The following is a 19,675-nucleotide window of genomic DNA, read 5'->3' as shown; positions in this document are numbered from 1 at the left end:
TCACCCACTGTGCTAACGTCTCTGCCAGTTCGCCGCTTTCCAAGAAGAAAATATTCTTAGCAATTTACATTGGCTCGAAGTAGTATTCATACTACACATGTTGTATCTTTGAATTTTACATTTGTAAAACATACCATAAAATAACAATTAACTCGGTAGTCACTCATGCAAAATGACTTTTTAAATTGGATAACTACAGCTTACCACTTCTAGGTTTACATATGTTACGTATATTTTTCCACAACTCACAACGTGGTGTGCTTATAAAAAGGACAGTCTTAGATGTGCATTGTCTTAAAATAAGACCACATGGTCACAAATGGAGCGTATTAGATCACAGCTGCAGGCTACAGCAGCGGGCCTTCATGGACAGGTTTCATGCAAGACAATTTTTCCACGGACCAGAGGGTCAAGTACATAACAAAACAAAGCACATAATATATAAATTACTACGGCAGAGATAAAGGACATGGACTGCACCCGCTTTAGGTTATTTTTTTTTTTTGCTTTTGGTTTTTTTCTACAGAAACCCACCTTTTCGACTGTGAAGATTCCGAATCTGCAAAAAAAAAAACAGCATTTCAATATTTGAATCCCCCCACCCCGTTTTTCACTTTTTAGAAATCTATTTTGTTGAAATATGTAGAAAAATACGAAGATTAGGATTGTAAAAAAAAATTTGTAAAATTGAAATTTTACAAAAAAATAAACACCCCTCCCCCATAAACAGTATCTAAACAGAAAACTCGACATGCTAGAAACAGCAGCTAAACGACGAATCGTTTTTTCAAAATTTTATTCCCCACCCCCTTTTTTGACAGAGAGGTGGAGAGGGGGAAAATTAAAATTTTGAAAATGTGTTTTTGGGAGTTTTCAAAATCTTCAATTTTTAAGTACGCTCCAACCGGAAAGTCCGTCAAGCTAGAAACAACAGCCAAATGAAGATCCACATTCTAAATACGAATTCTCAAAAAAAAAAATTTTTTTTAAATGTCATTTTAGTGTGTGTGTGTGTGTGTGTGTGTGCAAAAAAACTAATTTTTACATAGCTCTAATTCCAAAAGATCCTCAACACCACATGTTCACTTTCTGTCACAGATGCGCTGGTGGAGTGGATGGGGGTGTTTATCTATTTATGTCTATTTATTTTTGAAAAATTGAAATTTTACAAAATTTTTTTGTCATAATCATAATCTCTCTATTTTTTTTACGTATTTCGCAAAGAAAATTTCTTTAAAAAAGCGAAAAAAATTTTGGGGGGGGGGGGGAATTTAAAACTCTGAAATGCCGATTTTTTTTTTTGCAGATTCGGAATCTCCAGTGGGAAAAGTGGGTTTCTGTTGAACCCCCCCCCCCCACAAAAAAAAAACGAAGGGGGGTACGGTTCGTGTCCTTTACCTTCGCCAATTACTACATGCATATAAGGCAGAATCGTTAGCATAGCAGCATTATACGTTCTGAGTTCAAATTCCGCTGAGGTCGACGTAATCGACATACCCACCCCTCCTACTCCCGAAATTGCTGGCCTTGTGTCAAAATTTTAAACCAATTATTATAATTATAATAAAAAGAATGGTCAGTAGAATTACGTTCGTTTTATCGAATTGTATTATTCTTATTTTTATTTATTCTTTTCCTACACACTTCGTTGCATTTTATATATAAACCCACGAATTAAAATTTATTCTTTGAGCGGCCTCGGACCAAACGATTTACAGTCCATTGGTTTGAGATCCTAAGTTTCATTTCGTGGACCACGTGGCTGGTAACAAACAACAAATTAATTGATAATTAAACCAAAGTTAAAACGGATGTATTTGTTTTTAATGATTCTTTTTCTTTTTTTTTTTTAACCCGTTGCCTCAGTTAATAGGAAAAAAAAGTTTTCACAAAGGAATAACGAAAGACCCCCAAAAATTATTAATATTATTATTAAAGGCGGCGAACTAGCAGAATCGTTAGCACACCGGGCGAAATGCTTAGCGATATTTCGTCTGCCGTTATGTTCTGAGCTCAAATTCCGCCGAGTTCGACTTTGCCTTTCGACTTTTTGGGGTCAATAAAATTAGTACCGGTTACGTACTGGGATCGATGTAATCGACTTATCCCATTCCCTCAAATCTGAGGCCTTGAGCTTCCAGTAGAAAGAGTTATAATGTATTGAGGCTAATTTCATAAAATATACACGTTAAGGAGAGATGGAGGAGGGGGCGAAGGCCTTAGATAAACCCATAAAAACTTATGAAGTTAACGGACCGAAATGTGTTTTGGACTTGCTTAAAATCAGGTTCAGGCATGCGTTGAGGTTGAGAATGTGATAACGTGCCTAGACACCATAGATCTTGGCAAACAAGTGCGTGAACATGTACGCATGTTGGTTGGTATGTGCGTATTTCTCAAGTGTTTTAAAACGTAACTTTTCTCTTTTATTCTTTCCGGACTCTGCACCGCGGTCATGCTGGAGCACCGCCTTGAAGGGTTTTATTCGAACAAATCGACCCTAGTGCTTACTAGTAGAATCTGGCATTCTATCGATTTCTTTTGCCAAACCGTTAAGTTAGGTGGGACGTAAACAAACTAGCACTGGTTGTCAAGTGATGGCGGTGGGAGGAGGATACAAAGACACACACCCCACGGGCTTCCACACAGTGTTCGTCTACCAAATCCACTCACAAGGAACCACATCCACATCCGCGCCTTAATGCATTGGAAAGTATTAAAAAAGTCTTATTTTTAATCGATATTTAAAAGAAAATGTAAAAAAAAACGCATTTGGCCAAATTTGGACATACGACAGTTAAACATAATAGCAACGATATACATATACAACCAACATAGATATAGGTTTGATATAAATGTTGAGTGAGCATGGAAAAGCAATTCGTTATTTTACACTCGTGAATTAACTCCGAAATGGACGATAGACGATACAACACTAAGGTAGATGATGACACGACACGACGTTTAAAGTGCTTCTGCTGGTGTGAACAAACGAAAAAGCAACACGTCCTTCGTAGAAAGCCCTCTCCACCACTACCATCACTATTAAACTGTTGTCCGCAAGATTTGTAGAGCAGCAATGCCCAACCTTTTTGCACCACAAAAAGGGGTATCAACGCGCATAAGAAAACACGAAGTGCATAATATATAATTTTAAAAATCACCAAGTCTACCGTGATAGTCAAAATAAAATTAAAATTTTAAAATTTCTTTTTGTGTGAGTGTTCGGGGTACCTTGTCGTGGGTCGTAGAAAAACACTTTGCGGTGTTGACTTACGTCCCTTGAAATTTGGCGTCGATTTGAAACTGATGTCAGCTTTTATCTGATCGATAAAATAAATATCAGTGATAATAAGGAATTGCCCCACCACCATCGTCAAGTTTGGGAGTTCTCTGAGCTAAGGTTAAAATATTGTAGGTTCTGTTGACTCATGTCACACAGAACCTCGTTCGGCCTGCTGGAAATCACAGCCAAATTTATCAAATCACGATACCATAGCACCTTCAAAAATAAATAACTAAAAATGTAAACATTGGGTACAGTATTTCTGAATATACTGTACTTGCATAAAAGATGAGATGGTCATGGTTGACCTGAATATAAACAGAAATCCTAGTTTTCGGTAACAAAAAAAGTTATGGGTTGTGTAGCAGTTTGTGCTCTCTCTAGAACCTCAACATTTGTTCAAGCCCTTCATTGAAGTTACACAGTGTTCCTTCAACTAATACCATAGTCATCTGGTATCTTTTACCTCTGAAAACCATATCCAATTGCAATGCCAAGCTCGCACATTTAACTGTGCACCCTATTAATAACTACAAGCCCACAGATCCATCAGGCTTGGTTACACGAGACAAGACTGGAGTACTTGCAATTCATACAGCAATCATCATTGTTTTAACGTCCATTTTTCCATGCTTGCATGGGTCATACAGACTTTATTGAGGCAGATTTTCTACAATTGGATGCCCTTCCTGTCACCAACCCTCACCTATTTCCAAGCAAGGTAATGTTTCCCATGACCAAATAGGTCTTCACAGAACATTACAAATGATACAATGTCAAGACAATGAAATAACACACATACAAGGGCTTCTTAGTTTCCATCTATCAACCCACCGTGCAAAAATTGGTCAGACGGAGAATACTGCAGAAGATACTTGGCCAAGGTGCTATGTAGCAGGACTGAACCAATGCTGTGTCAGTCTACTTTTTCTAGTGCATTAGACTTCAGGTTATCAAACTCAAATGTTTGCATTGAAGGAAATAAGGATGAAAAAAAAAAAAATCTCATCTATTTTTCTCTTTCGGAAACCAAGTTTGGATGCATGTCTATAAACCACCAAAGTTATAGAATGCCTGGCTGAATGTGTATAAGCTAACAAGGTTACTATAAGCTGCAAGTTTGATCAGGTTACATACATGGGTTTAGCACCAACACCTAGGCCTTGGGTGCCTTTAACGGAATTCACTCTGTTATAAGCAATGGGGCCACATCTCCACTTTGAAGATAGCCCCATCATCATCATTTAACATCCATGTTCTATGTTGGTATGGAATGAACAGTTTGACAGGATCTGCTGGGCCCAAGGACTGTATCATGCTACAATGCCTACTTCGGCAGGTTTCTACAGATGGATGCTCTTCTTACCACCACCCTCTTTACAAAACGCACTAAATGCTTCTATTTTTTTTGGTGCTACCAGTACTAGTGAGGTTGCCATTCAGCTCACAAAAGTACAAACACCAAGATGGGGGTGAGTTTCATGTAAGATGAGGGGTTAAAGTACAATAGGGGTTCAGAGTTAGTTCTTGTAGAGGATTTAGCATAGCTATTCACATTAAGAGAGAGTGAGGATAATCAATGGGAGCTGCTCTTCCCTTTCCAAGACGAAAAATAGTAACCATCATCATCATCGTTTAACGTCTGTTTTCTATGCTGGCATGGGTTGGATGGTTTGACTGGGGACTGGCAAGCCAGGTGGTCGCACCAGGCTCCAATCTGATCTGGCAATGTTCTGCAGCTGGATATCCTTCCTGACGCCAACCATCCCGAGAGCGTATTGGGTGCTTTTTACATTCCACTGGCACAGGAGTCAGTCAGGTGGCACTGGCATCGGTCACATTCGGATGGTGCCTTTTATGTGCTACCAGCACAGGAGCCAGTTGGGGCAGGGTCGCTGGCATCAACCAGGTCTTTTTACACCCCACTGGCACTGACAACTGACACAAGAATGGTGCTTATTGCATGCCACCAGCACAAGAGCCAGTCAGGTGGCACTGATTCTAATAATGTGATCATATAAGGTCTCTTTATCACAGAAAATTTTCAACTGATGAAACAAATCATCACATCAAATAGTTGTATTAATTATTAAGGGCCATGAAACCATTTAGTTAATTCTTTTGTTACCATATTTCTGCTGAAACACTACTGTTGTGTCAATTAATTTTGAAAATCATGAAGAATTTAGTAAAATAACTGGCAACAGAAACGTTAGCATGCTGAGAAAAACATTAAGCAGAATTTTGTTCCTCTTTACGTTCTGATTTCATACTCCAGCAAGGTTGACTTTGCCTTTCAGGGTTGATAAAATAAGTACCAGTTGAGCACTGGAGGTCAATGTAACAAACATACTCCTTCCCTTGAAATTGCTGGCCTTGTGCCAAAATTTGAAGCCAATATCAAGCTGGTGTTTGGAATATAAATTAACATAAAATTTTAAAGGTTTAAATTTTTATATCAATTTAAACAGGAATTTGTATCATAGAATGAGGGGCAATCTTAAGCAGGGTGGTCATCAAATGTGAAGTCACATTACAGATCGAGTATGTGGAACTTGCAAAGCAATGTTACACCACATCACCCAAAAATGTTTAGTCCAAGTCAGCCTTCATCAAGCAGGCCAAACAGATCAAGAGTTTCAATTGTGACTATTTCCCATTTTATTCCAAAACAGTGTGATGGTTAGAGTGTTGGGCTCACAATCATGAGGTAGTGAGTTCGATTCCCAGACCAGGCTACATATTGTGTTCTTGAGCAAGGCATTTTATTTCACATTGCTCCAGTTCACTCAGCTGTAGAAATGAGTTGCAATGTCCCTGGTACCAAGCTGTATCAGCCTTTGCCTTTCCCAACATCAGTGGCATGGAGAGGGGAGGCTGATGTGCATGGGCAACTGCTGGTCATCCATAAACGACCTTGCCCAGACCTGTGCCTGAGAGGGGTACTTTGTAGGTGCAATCCCATGGTCATTCATGACCGAAGGGGATCCTCTCAAAACAGTATAACTTGGATTGTATCATTTAATGTGCTCTTCCTTTATGACAGTAGGGAGTGATTTGATAATGGTTTGGCTGCTATTGTTAGTAGGTCAAGCAACAACGTATTTGCATCACAAGATGAAGTGCAGTGAAATGGTTTCAACTGGGAATTGAGCCAATGTCTCTTCACTCAAAATAAGGCACCACATAAAAAGCACCCTTGCTGGTGCCATGTGTAAAAGCACTGGTGCTGGCACCACATAAAAAGCACCCAGTAAACTCTGTAAAGAGGTTGGTATTAGGAAGGGCATAGAAACAATTCCAAAACAGACAACAGAGCCTGGCACAGGTCCCAGGCTTACCAGCCCCTGTGAAATCCTCCAATCCATGCCAGCATGGAAAAATGGATGTTAAATAATGAAAATAGTGAAATAATAGAGCATCAGACAAAAAGAGGTATAAGTCCCCTTAACATCCAGTGTTCAAATCTCCTAAAGATCAATAAACAAAGGATCAATTAAGTAGTAGAAGTTGATTTCATCAACTACAACCATAAGTGCAGGAGTGTCTCTGTGGTAAGTAGCTTGCTTACCAACCACATGGTTCCAGGTTCGTTCCCACTGCGTGGCACCTTGGGCAGGTGTCTTCTGCTGTGGCCTCGGACCGACCAAAGCCTTGTGAGTGGATTTGGTAGACGGAAACTGAAAGAAGCCTGTCATGTGTGTGTGTATATATATATATATATATATATATATATATATATATATATATATGTATGTGTGTATGTTTGTGTGTCTGTGTCCCCCCAACATCGCTTGACAACCAATGCTGGTGTGTTTACGTCTATGTAACTTAGCAGTTCGGCAAAAGAGACCAATAAAGTACTAGGCTTACAAAGAATAAGTCCTGGGGTCAATTTGCTCGACTAAAGGTGGTGCTTCAGCATGGCCACAGTCAAATGACTGAAACAAGTAAAAGAGAGTACAACCCTTCCCTGTAAAGGTGTGGACTTGCAGCAACAATGTCAGAAAATTAATATAGAGAAGGCACAGGTATGGCTATGCGGTTGAGAAGTTTGCTTCCGAATTACATGGGCTCCGGTTCAGTCCCACTGTGTGGTACTCTGGGCAAGCATTTTATACTCTTGCCCAGGCCAGCTAAAACTGAGTGGAATTCATCATTATCATTTAACATCCATTGTCCATGCTAGCATGGGTTGGACAGTTTGACCAGGGCTGGGAAGCTGAGGGGTTGTACCAGACACCAGTCTGATTTGGCAGGATTTCTACAGCTGGACACCCTAATGCCAACCACTTGGTAGATGGAAACTGAAAGAAGCCTATCATATGTATTTGTGTGTGAGTGCATGTATGTACATGCCTCCTTGTCTGGACATTGCTTGATTATTGTAAACAAATGTAATTTATTTCCAATACTGTGACAGGACACCTGGCCATTGGGAAATATTTCCTTGCTTAAAAATGAGTAAGGGTTGGCAACATGAAGGACATTCAGCCATGGAAAATTTGCCACACTAAACTCTTTCTAATCCATGCAAGCATGAAGAAATGGATGATAAAATGATGATGATGACAAAGCAAATATCACAGAGCAGGATACGTAAACTCGTACATAGTAACTCTAGCATGTGACAAGGTTTGAAATCTGTGATGAAATCCACTGAAGTTCTCAATATTGTGCGCTGAGGGTGGGGCAAGTTGGCAGAATCGTTATCATGTTGGGCCAAATGCTTAGCAGCATTTCGTCTGTCTTTACATTCCGAGTTCAAATTCCGCTAAGGTCAACTTTGTCTTTCATCCTTTCGGAGTCGATAAAATAAGTACCAGTTACACACTGGAGTTGAATATAACCAACTTACTCCCTCCCGCAAATTGCTGACCTTGTGCCAAAATTTGAACCCACTAAACTTACTAAACATCACATTTCCCTTTGTTCAAAACACATGGATGCACAAGAGAGATTCGTGACATGTGACACAAAAATATGATATCTCACATCCAATTTCCACGCTGGCATTGGTTGGATACATCATCAGTATCTGACAAGTCAGAGGATTGTGTTGTGCTACCAAGTCACAGATTTGGTTTCTATGACTGGTTTATACCCTTCTTAATACCAACCACTTTACAGTGTGTACTGAGAGTTATTTTTATAGTGCCAGCACTATCAATGTTGCCCTGCAACTTGCAATAATAAAGAAAAAAGCCCACTGCCACAAGAGGAAGAAGCAGCAGGGAGAGATAGAGAGAAGGATGATTTTAAGCAAGGGGATAGGTGAGGGTAAGTACAAAAAGAGGAACAATGGATGTAAGTGAAAAGAGTAACAAAGTAGATAGTTCAGCTGTTGTGGCAGAGGGTATGTAAGTAGACAGAGGGAAAGGACACCATTTTCCAAACCATTACAAAAATATTGGTGACAAAACAGCAAATACATCACAAGATGTACCACTTAGTATACACAATAAGCACGACCTTTGAACGTTGGGCCGCACCAAGGCAATGACAAATGACCAAGACCTTTGGAGATATGCTGTGCTTGAGAAGACCCGGCAAGCCAAGTGAGACCATAACTGTGGCCTATGTCAGTGCAGCATAACCAGCCCATTTAAGAGTACTCTTCAATCATTGGGCAATAAAGTGAGCATGCAAAGACCTGTTGAGGCAAGTCGTCATCATGGCCGATGACAGTACCACCTGATTGGTACATAAAATGCACCATTCAAGCATGGTTGATGCCAGTGGCACGTAAAATGTACCATATAAGCATGGTCGATGTCAGTGCTGGTGGCATGTAAAAAGTACCATTTGAGCATGGTCATTGCCAGTGCTACCTGACAGGCTCCCATGCCAGTGGCATGTAAAAAGCATCCACTACACTCTCAGAGTGGTTGGCATTAGGAAGGGCATTCAGCTGTAGAAACACTGCCAGATTGGATTGGAGCCTGTTGCAGCCTTCTGACTAACCTGGCCTCAGTCAAACCATGCCAGCATGGAAAGCCAACGCTGAACGATGATGATAATAGTTTAACACTATGGAAATGCATATCCACATGTGCACCAAGCTTGAAATATTGCTTGGAGACACAAGGCATGTTATCCAAGTCTCCTGGATTATTGTGTTTCCATAGCATGAAATTATTAGCAGCTCTTATTTAAATACTATCTATACTATATGGCATTTCTCTCTCACTAGACAGACTACTTTTTTTGTTGATCCTACCCATAACAAAACAGTAAACTATATATATATATATATATATATATATATAGGCGCAGGAGTGGTTGCGTGGTAAGTAGCTTGCTAACCAACCACATGGTTCCAGGTTCAGTCCCACTGCGTGGCATCTTGGGCAAGTGTCTTCTGCTATAACCCCGGGCCGACCAATGCCTTGTGAGTGGATTTGGTAGACGGAAACTGAAAGAAGCCTGTCATATATGTGTATATATGTATGTGTGTGTGTGTGTTTGTGTGTCTGTGCTTGACAACCGATGCTGGTGTGTTTAGCAGTTCGGCAAAAGAGCGATAGAATAAGTACTGGGCTTACAAAGGATAAGTCCCGGGGTCGATTTGCTGGACTAAAGGCGGTGCTCCAGCATGGCCACAGTCAAATGACTGAAACAAGTAAAAGAGTATATATAGGTGTGGGTGTGTGGTAAGGAGCTTTAAGCACAGGCGTGACTGTGTGGTAAAAAGTTTGTTTCCCTACAACATGGTTCCAGGTTCAGCCCCACAGTGTGGCACCTTGAGCAAGTGTCTTCTACTACACCCCTAGTATAATATATATGTTTGTGTGTGTGTTTGTCCTGCCTCCGTTGCTGGAGAACTGATGTTGGTGTGTTTATGTCCCCATAACTTAGCAGTTCGGCAAAAGAGACCGATAGAATAAGTATTAGACATATTAGAATATGTCCTGGGATCGATTTTTATATATATATATATATATATATATATACATACACACACACATGCACAGGAATGGTTGTGTAGTAAGAAGTTTGCTTCCCAACCACATGGTTTTGGGTTCAGTCCTGCTGTATGACACTTTGGTCGAGTGTGTTCAACTTTAACCAATGGACAACCAAACTAGCAGAAAGAAATTGAAAGAAGACCATCCTATATACAGATGAATGTGTGTGTGTGTGTGTGTGTGTGTGTGTGTGTGTGCTACTCTCTATTTGCCTTGACATCATGTGATTGTCATAAATGAGTGACATCATCAGGCAAAACAGCATTTTCTCCAATCTTCTGTGAAAGTATATTCAGGAATAAGGGAGAGAAAATCTTACTTGGAAACAGGTGAGAGTTGATGACAGGAAAGGCATCCAGCCATAAAAAAAAAAATCCACAACAAATTTTGTCCAACCCATACAAGCATGGAAAAGCAGACATTAAAAGATGGGGATACACAATGCATTTTTTTTTAAGGGATTCTAAATATAGAGACAAAGCCACAACATTTGAGGGCTGGGTAAGATAACAGGCAAAGTTAGCCCAGAAAGTTAACAGGTAAAGTTAGCCATAATAGAATATGAACTCAGAGCGCAAAAGACCATAATTACATACCACAATGCAGTTTGTCTAACAACTCACTCAAAGTGTTTGACTAATTAATAACTGCTGAAATTTGTTGAGGCAGATTTTCTACAGCCAAATGCTCTTTCAGTCACTAACCCTCGCTTGTTTTGAAGCACAGTAATATTTCCCCTGTGGTCAGACATGTTTTTCAGGGAAAACTGGAAACAAACTATGCTGCTTGTAATGATGGAGATGTGCTTTTACAATCATGATGCCAAGACAAGGGTACACACAAGCACACACCATCACTTAATGTCTGTTTTCCATGCTTGCACAGGTTGAACAGCTTGACTGGAACTGGTAAAGGCCAGGGGCCACACCAGGTTCCATAGTCTGTTTTGTCTTAGTTTCTACAGCTGGGTGCCCTTCTTAACACCAACCACCTTACAAAGTATATTGGGGGCTTTTTACCTGGCATCATACCAGCACAGGTATCTTTTCAGCTTCAATCTATCAAATCCACTCACAAGGCTTTGATTGGCTCAGGACTATAGAAGATACTTGCCCAAAGTGCTGCACAGTGGGACTGAACCCTAACCCAAATGGTTAGGAACCAAGCTTTGTAACCAGAGTCATTCACCATGATTGTTTAACATACTTTCCATGCTGGTATAGGTTGTATGGTTTGACATGGAGCTGGCCAAACTCCAATTGTCTGTAGTGACATGGTTTCTATAGCTGGATGCCCTTCCTGATGCCAACCACCTTGCCAAGTGCCTTTTACATGCCACCAGCACAGGTGTGCTTACACAGCACCAACACAGGTGCTTTTTACATGGCATCAGCACCTGAAAGGACAAGCCTGTATGTCTAGAAGACAATTTTACTTACCTATACTTATATTAGATGTTATACTATGCGACTCCCACTGTCACTAAATAATCCCTTGATATTTTCTTTAAAACAGCATGCAGTAAAAGAGACATAATTACGTAATATTCATGCTTTTTTAAAAATATATGCTGAAGGAAATGTAATACTGGTAGGTTTTCAACCAGAAACTGAACCTACACAAAATCCTCTGCCAGGTTGTTCTACGTGCTAGAAATAGCAACGAAATCAATTCACGTTTTTGGAGCTAAACATGTAGGGACCAAGAGTATGAAACTACCATCACGATAAACAGACCTTTGAAAGTCCCCAGGAGGTGAGGGATTGTCATAATTAAATGATATTCTGTTATCAATCATAACTAGTTCAAAGGAATGCCAAGAAGATAGTGAGATGGTCCAAACAAAAATGTAGACCAGCATTGGAATAAATGCAACCCTCCACCTCCACACACAAAGTTCCGAGGTTAGCTACTTTTCAAATCAATGAGGGAATATCTATATGGTCGCTAGACTTGGTAGAAACAGCAGTCAAAGTCTCAAATTACATCTTACAATTTTTTTAAAACACATTGCTTAATATAGTCCCCAGTATACCAATAAATGGGATAGTCACTGTTGGAACGCCTTTACCTGTAGGTTTGCTTAACCAGGGCAGACCTGTGACTTAAGACATTCTATATCCTTCCAAAGCAGAACCAGTAAATATTTAGAGAATATGTCATGTCCCAATCTTTTGCCAGGGTTCGTAATTGATTTTATTCCCGATTCATGCTTTTTATTAACTGTAGTAGTCCCTTGAAGAGAAGAAAATGCCAAATCGATTCTAGCGAGATTTGAAAACGGCAATAATTTTCGTTAACTAACGATGCTCCTTTCAGATTGTAATTTTATGAGAAAGCCTTAAATAAAACTAAAAGAAAAAAACAATTTCGAACTACATTTAAACGGATGGAAATATAAATATATATACACACACAAAAAAAAGCCAAAGAAATACACTCCGACCTAAGTAAAGGAAGCCAAACCCGTTAGAATAAGCCCAACCTTATTCCAACCAAAGCCTACAGTCATTAAAAGAGCACGTTATATAAAGCAGCCCTAGATACACAGTTTCAACTAAAGAAAACAATGGGATGGTCACTGCTGGAAGGCCTTTGATCGCTGATCAGCTCAGAGCTAAGGTGGGGTCAAGTAACCAAAATATACATCTCATAAACAAAAAAGAATGTTATAAAACACTATTATAAAAAGAATATATATATATATATGACTGATTAAAAATAATATAGGTCCAACTTTGGTGTACATTTATTCCAGTCGTACCCATCTAACCATTTTTTTAAATCTTTATTTTTTCACCAATAATCTATTTTAAATGTATTAAATGTTACAAAGACTGTAAGGGTGTGATTTAGGGAACGTATATACTGTTGTCATGCAGGAAAGATGACAGAGGTTTTAATTTTCATCTGTGGAATGCGTAATCATATAGTCATACTGTTGCTACTCCGAGTTTCGCGTTGTCCTTATTTCGTTCTATAAACACACATATACACAATATATATATATATAATATATATATATATATATATATATATATATATAAGCGTATTTTGATAAGCTTAAGAGTTTGGGGAGTAGCAACAATTACAATTTCTGATGAGGCAAGGATGAAGAAATGAAGACTGGGTAGGAAGGTGTTCAGTGTTTGTGTAGTAGTAGCAGTAGTAATAATACTAGTACAAGAAATTATGTGTATAGTGGTCATCAGAAACAAGCAGTTAAATCTTGATCGACCCGGTAAAAATAGCAGCCAAATCTCCCTCGGTTTGTCTTAGAAACGAAAGGACACACTGTACAATGTAGTCATCGATCTTCGAATTCCACTCACATGTCGGATGCGTTATAGGAATATAAATTGACCTAAGAATTTTGGTATATATGTGAATAAGAAGACAAGATGTTCATTGATGGAAAGTCTTTGATAGTAGGTACACCCGAAAGGGGCTGACCTGGGACTAAAGAATTACATCCCAACCTGCTAAATTAGATATAGCAGTCAAATGTTCCTCATATATTATACTCAACCATTTTAAGAAAGGATAGACACGAGATAATGGTGTAGTCCTAGATACGCTATTAATAAAACACAGGGTGATCGTAATCATAATGTCTTTGATAAGGTCTGTCTACACAATCAAAGCTGACCAAATGCAAAACAAGAATTAAGACTTAACGTGGTAGAAATAGCAGGCTAATATCCCTAAATTCACATCCTACCATTTTTAAGTATCCGAGTACATGTTGTGCTAGATACAACCATACCTGAATAAAATACACAAGATGGTCACAGCTGACCTGAGGTTAAATAACAATAAAAATCTACAAGTATAATTACAACATTAAGTGTTGTTGCCGGCAGAAACTCTGTCCGTGTCTGTCTCTCTTTTCTCTCTCGCTCTCTCTCTCACGCACACGGTCCTCTCTCTACAAAGATATTTACTGCAAAGAACAAAATATACAAACATACAAGAGGTATAAGCGAAGGTAAAAAGGATACTAATTATTAGCAATTTGGTACCTATGTCGAAAGCAGCGACCTCTCCTTCCAGTTTCTCATTATAAACGGTGGTGCAAGAAATCCGGCTTCCAACAATGAAACATTCACTGTCCGCCATATTTTGATACAGCTTCATTTTCACCTTAGTGAAGACGGTTTCAGGCAGTGAATAAAAAAAAACATATAAAATTCAAAAGTTTATTGCATACTCAAAAAATTTCACAAGTATTACAATAGCAAAAATTTTCGAAATTGTTTCCAACATCTATAAGCATTTAAGAAAAATAAAATAAATTTCTACCAAATAATAATTTAGATATTTGCATGCAGAAAAGGAAGGGGAACAAATGAAGTACAGCATTGTTAAAATATGGAAGATTAAAACGGTAATAATTTGTATGCCGTGAAGCAAATGAAGAAATTACATTTCTATCATTCTTAACAATTTATGCGAAAATTTAATAAAGAATTTTAAGCATAGCATTTATCCTCTGAAATGAATCTGGATAGTAATACTGTATAACTTAAAAGAAAAAGGTAATTACAAGATGTATGTTATGTCATTCCATAATTTGCTTCTGTAGGCGTTAAGTTTTGATGCACTATACCTTAATTTTTCAAGAGGTGGGGAACCGATCAAGTAATTTTTAACATTATAATAATTTTATCATCCAGAAAAGCATTAACTTTATGAAATATTTAAGAAGTAATTTTTTTAATTTTCCAAGGAAATTGTGATTTATATTTAATGAATCGGGAAAGGATAAGAAGTTGAAAAACTAAGAATGCAGCTCATCACGTAAAACGTGGTTACAGAGCACCATGTGGACACGAATAACAAACATGGACTTTGCTTTCCCACTTGTGATTAGAAACCAAGCTGAGGGTGAGTAGTCGCTCCATACATCCGTTATGTATGTACCTGATTGCTTGCGTGTCGTGCTCAAGTTACCCTTAATTGCGATTCAATTCTAAAGGTATTTAATTTAACTTTATATATTAATGTTTACCTTTCAATCACAGTAAATATGTGTATAAACATGTATATATATATATATATATATAGTATATACACATACATATAATTAAATATACATACCCACATTTTGTATTACAGGTTGTTGAGTGAAGATGTATTAAAAAAAAAAAAAAACGAATTCAGTGTTCAGAATGAAGAACTAAAAAGTAAAGCATTATTAATAGATAATTACAAATATATATTTTCTTTCGAACCATTATATTTCTGTCGAAAGTTCATTCTTCCAACTAATCTTTTACCATTTGTACTCACTAAATCTCTCGTTTAGCTGTTACCAAGTTAAAAGTTGCTTGGTTTTTTTTTTTTTAATGAACTTTACCCTCTGCATTATTTTGTGCTATCATTATTAAAAAATATGTATATATTTCCCTACTTTCGGTAACAATAACTTTTTTTTGTTTCTATTCAAATTTATTTATTGAAAAGCTGGCTGCAGCCGAGTCCAAATTTAGATTCTCTCTCCATCACACACATTTATTCTAAAAGGGGTGTTAGCCCTAACTATCGGTTTAAAAAAAAAAGAAAGAAAGGAAATTCCACCTAGATAGCAAATGCTATAAAATTCAGACTTCATTCACAAACAGAGGTGTGGGGCTCTTTCTATAGGCTGTTTTTTTTGTATGTGTATAGGTAATTGTTTTAATTTAATTCTTAAAAAAAAAAAAATTAAAAACACCTAGTCTATTAAACGAATAAGCTTTGTCTGTATACTAAATTTCTTTATTTTTCTTTCTTTCTCTATATCACTATCTGTTGCTGCTACCAGTGTCACACACCAGACCCAGCCAGCCTTACACAACACAGTTTCTTCGGCTTCCGCTATGACCAGCGGTACGGTAACCACCGGTGCTCAGTTCGGTACCTATATACCTCAAAGGATTTTTGTTGGTGGAATTCCAAGAGATACGACTGAAAATGACCTAAAATCTTTCTTCACCTCGCACGGATCGGTCAAAGACTCGAAAATCATCATCGACAAAGGAGGCGCCTCTCGTGGCTACGCTTTTATTACTTTTGAAAAACAAGAGGACGCCGAACGTCTCGCGTCCAAAGATGGGGAACCAATTTTCTTTCGTGGCCGAAGGCTTAATATCGGTCCCGCTGTCAAGCGTCACATACCACACCAGAGTCCATCTCCCACGGTTGACGCCAGAGAAGTAACCCCAAATGCAGTTTATTACAACGGGCTCGGCTATGCCTATCAAAATGCCATGACCTTGTTGCAAGCCGACGACAACTATACAGTGGCACCAACTTCCGCCTATCCAACCAGTACTGTCTTACTTTCACAACCTCAGAATAGCTATATTACGCCGGCTACCAATTATTCCTACCATCTCGGTTCTACTCAGTGGCTGCCACCTGCCGCTCACTGGACTATTGCCCAACCGTCTGCCACAAGTCCGTACCTGAACGCCAACCCGGCTTACTACTATGCTGCTAACTTACCTAGCGTCCAGTACGCACCCGAGTTTATGTACCAGGCTCAAGCTGCTACTGGAGCTGCAACTGGCTACCCATACTCTCATGCTGCCAGTCCTGTAGACCCAAGTCAGTACATTGAAAACTATCAACTGGAAACTCAGGGCAACGAAGCTACAGACAACGGGAATGGATCGTCAGAAATGGCCTCAGAATATTTACAAACGCAAACGGCGCCACTGCCGACAAAACCTACCCTTATCGCCTACCCGCGTCGACCGAACGTTGCAATGAGCGCCCACCTACATCAACCCTATTCGAATGCTGTCCTACTGAAACACCCAAAGAAAGGCCCCACGGTCATACCGTCTACCCCACAAAGTATTTTGCAGAAGTCTTTCACTACGGAACCTGTCGACGGAGTTGGCAATTTATTACTGACACCCCCTGCAACGCCGAGTACCAAATAAAAACTTTTCGGCGATTGTGGACTGATATATTTCCTTTCCTCTCACTCTCTGTGTTGGTACCAGAAGTTTGGTAACTTGCAAACAGCAATTAACAACCTATAAAAAAAAATATTTAATACCCCTCAGAAATAAGCCACTCTTATCTAGTTTACTTTTTCATTAATATGACAAAATGTAAAAAAAAAAACAAAAAAAAAACTAATTTATTAAACTCCTAATCCTTGTCTTTTTTTTTTTCCTACAAAAGGATTAAGGCGATAACTAGAATGCACCTTCTCTCACACTCTCCTCCTCTATTCTGTTATCGATAATTCCCCTCGCACTGGGAGGGGTGAAAAAAAAGAAGTTGCTTAATGTTACCTTCCAGGCCACCCACATCCTAATCTTCAACTCTTGTCACTTTGACCCCTTCTATCTTTCTCTCTCACCCCCTCCCCCTTCGAGAAATATATAATTTTCTTTTGCTTGCTATATATTAACGACAGGATGATAAGAAACGCTCCACCATCACCATTATTACTTAACGAGCCTGTCTGAAAATTAAAATCTCGACATGCACACACATGCTTTAGGAGGGCGGGAGTGGACTTAGCTTTCTGCCACCCACCTATACCACCATTTTTTTTTTTTTTAATGTGCCCCTCCCCAACATCAGATTTCCACCCCCATTGGCACTATGAAGGAAAGATCAGTTGGAGTCTTTCTACACACAATTATATAACACACACACAAAGGTAGACTCGATTGTTGTTAGTACTTGTCCAGTTTAACATGTACCTACAATATGCACACATGCATGCATTCCAAGTGCAGTATTTATCTTGTACACACAAACACACACACACACACACACACGTACATACATCTGCCAAATGAACTGCTGGAAATATATAAGCAGAGATTTTGTGTGCTCCTAGCATATATATTACAAACAACACATACACACACATCTATATAGCACTCGGACACAGTTCCATTACAGCTGGCACAGTCAGCCTCTCATATAATGAATGTATCTTCTGAAGAAAGTGAATAAAAAAAAATGGTAATAAAAGGTAAAAAAGAAATGTCTTGTTTACATTCTATTTAAACTGCAATTTCCATCCTTTTTTCTGTTTTTGATATTTCTTAAGCTAAATTTAATTTCTTTTCGGTGAAACGTTATTTTACACAGTAAAATAATTTTGTCCACTTCACGAAATATTTTCTCAACTGGTCCTATCAATTGAATTCACTATTAAATTAACGTGCAAGTGGATGACTATTTCAGACACGTGTACCCTTATCGTAATTCTCAGGTCTAATCTGCCCGACATATGTGACCTGGTTGAACTGCCTGTACAGTCTATCCAACAGTTTCTGTCTACCCAATTTCGCCACAAATTTGTGGTTTAGGGTTAAAAAATATATAAAATTAGCGAGTTATGCTGAAGGGTTGAACTCCGGGTCTCGTGATTGCGAAGCGAACTTCGTTAACCATTCAGCTATGCTCGTTCTCTTTCAACTGGAATTTAACCCCTGACCAACCCTAAATTATTAGACATTTTGGTCGTGGCCATCTCGTTTTATTGTAGATCCAATACTGCATTGTTCAGTTTGACTTTAAAAAAAATTCGGCTGCTATTTCTAACAGCTCGGTGGAAGATATCTCTTGACCGAAGTTGTACAAGGTCTGTGTTTGCTCCTTGTTTTCAGTTTCTCCATAGACCCAACTGAACTCTCGTCTTCAACTTCAACAGTTCCCAGTCCCAACACTGCCCTGGTCGTGCAGACCTGATCAAAGGAGTTTATTTTAAACCAGACGTAAAGTAACCCTTTACTTCATAGAAATATTTTATTTCTACGTGGGGGAAATTTGGTTACTATAAGTTTACATTGAAGAGACTTGGTCGTTGACAGGGGCCTCATAGGTTAACGCAGTGAACCATTTCATACGAGGCAATTAGTGTTATCTTCGTCTGTGATCTGTCACTGTACTACCCTTCCTCTATCTGCCTGGCAACTAAATTCTGACCCCACGTTGTTGGTTTGTCACCAGTAACCGATTTTCCTGTTGAAACCTACTGTAAAATTACCTTGTTGGGGAGGGGTTAAGCCAATTTTTTAAAAACTTTTTTTTGAATTTTCATGCTGCAGTTTGCCGTAGCTATTCAAAGTAAACACAAGTGAATTGTCGCCTGTAGTGGTCTTCTTTGAAAAAAAAATGTTTGACTGTCCTTAAGGTTGTTTTGCTTTTTTTTTCAATGCTTCTGATTGTATAGTAACGAAAAAAAAACGCAATTGTCTTTAAAATGATATACACCGTATATCGTTGAAAAATATTTCCTAAGCTTCAGTAGGGGCTCGCTATTAACTTAGTTTTTGCAGTGTTGTTTCTCTAAGCATACACTAAGAAGTCCCTATCGTCGCCAATTTTTTCCCCTACGTTACTCCACTTAATGAATGGACTAGACACTTTACCGGCGCAAAATTCTTTACTTCATGGTATT

General features: G+C 38.7%; 2 protein-coding genes across 5 annotated transcripts in view; one reads left to right on the top strand and one right to left on the bottom strand.

The window, feature by feature from the left end:
* Positions 1-15,375, bottom strand: part of LOC115216347 (protein LSM12 homolog) — a 37,664-nt gene extending 22,289 nt beyond the window's left edge. For all 3 annotated transcript variants that reach the window (XR_005001020.1, XM_029785592.2, XM_036506749.1), the window contains exons 1-2: positions 15,355-15,375; positions 14,256-14,397 (exon numbers count right to left, since the gene is read on the bottom strand). Coding sequence is in view for 2 of the 3 variants with exons in the window: in XM_029785592.2 (XP_029641452.1) it covers positions 14,256-14,397; positions 15,355-15,360 (148 nt within the window). In the remaining variant the exon portion in view is untranslated. The remainder of the gene's footprint in view (positions 1-14,255; positions 14,398-15,354) is intronic.
* Positions 14,865-18,229, top strand: LOC115216345 (protein boule-like). 2 transcript variants are annotated; one of them, XM_029785591.2, is made up of 2 exons: positions 14,865-15,141; positions 16,061-18,229. In XM_029785591.2, the coding sequence occupies exon 2, from the start codon at positions 16,116-16,118 to the stop codon at positions 17,184-17,186; it is 1,071 nt and encodes a 356-aa protein (XP_029641451.1). In that variant the 5' UTR covers positions 14,865-15,141; positions 16,061-16,115; the 3' UTR covers positions 17,187-18,229. The 2 variants fall into 2 exon arrangements, with proteins under 2 accessions (XP_029641451.1, XP_029641450.1); XM_029785590.2 differs by having other exon boundaries at positions 14,865-15,232.
* The last annotated feature ends 1,446 nt before the right edge of the window (positions 18,230-19,675 follow it).

Source organism: Octopus sinensis, linkage group LG10, assembly GCF_006345805.1.
Source record: "Octopus sinensis linkage group LG10, ASM634580v1, whole genome shotgun sequence".
NCBI lineage: Eukaryota > Metazoa > Mollusca > Cephalopoda > Octopoda > Octopodidae > Octopus > Octopus sinensis.
This window is presented reverse-complemented; position numbering and strand designations above follow the sequence as displayed.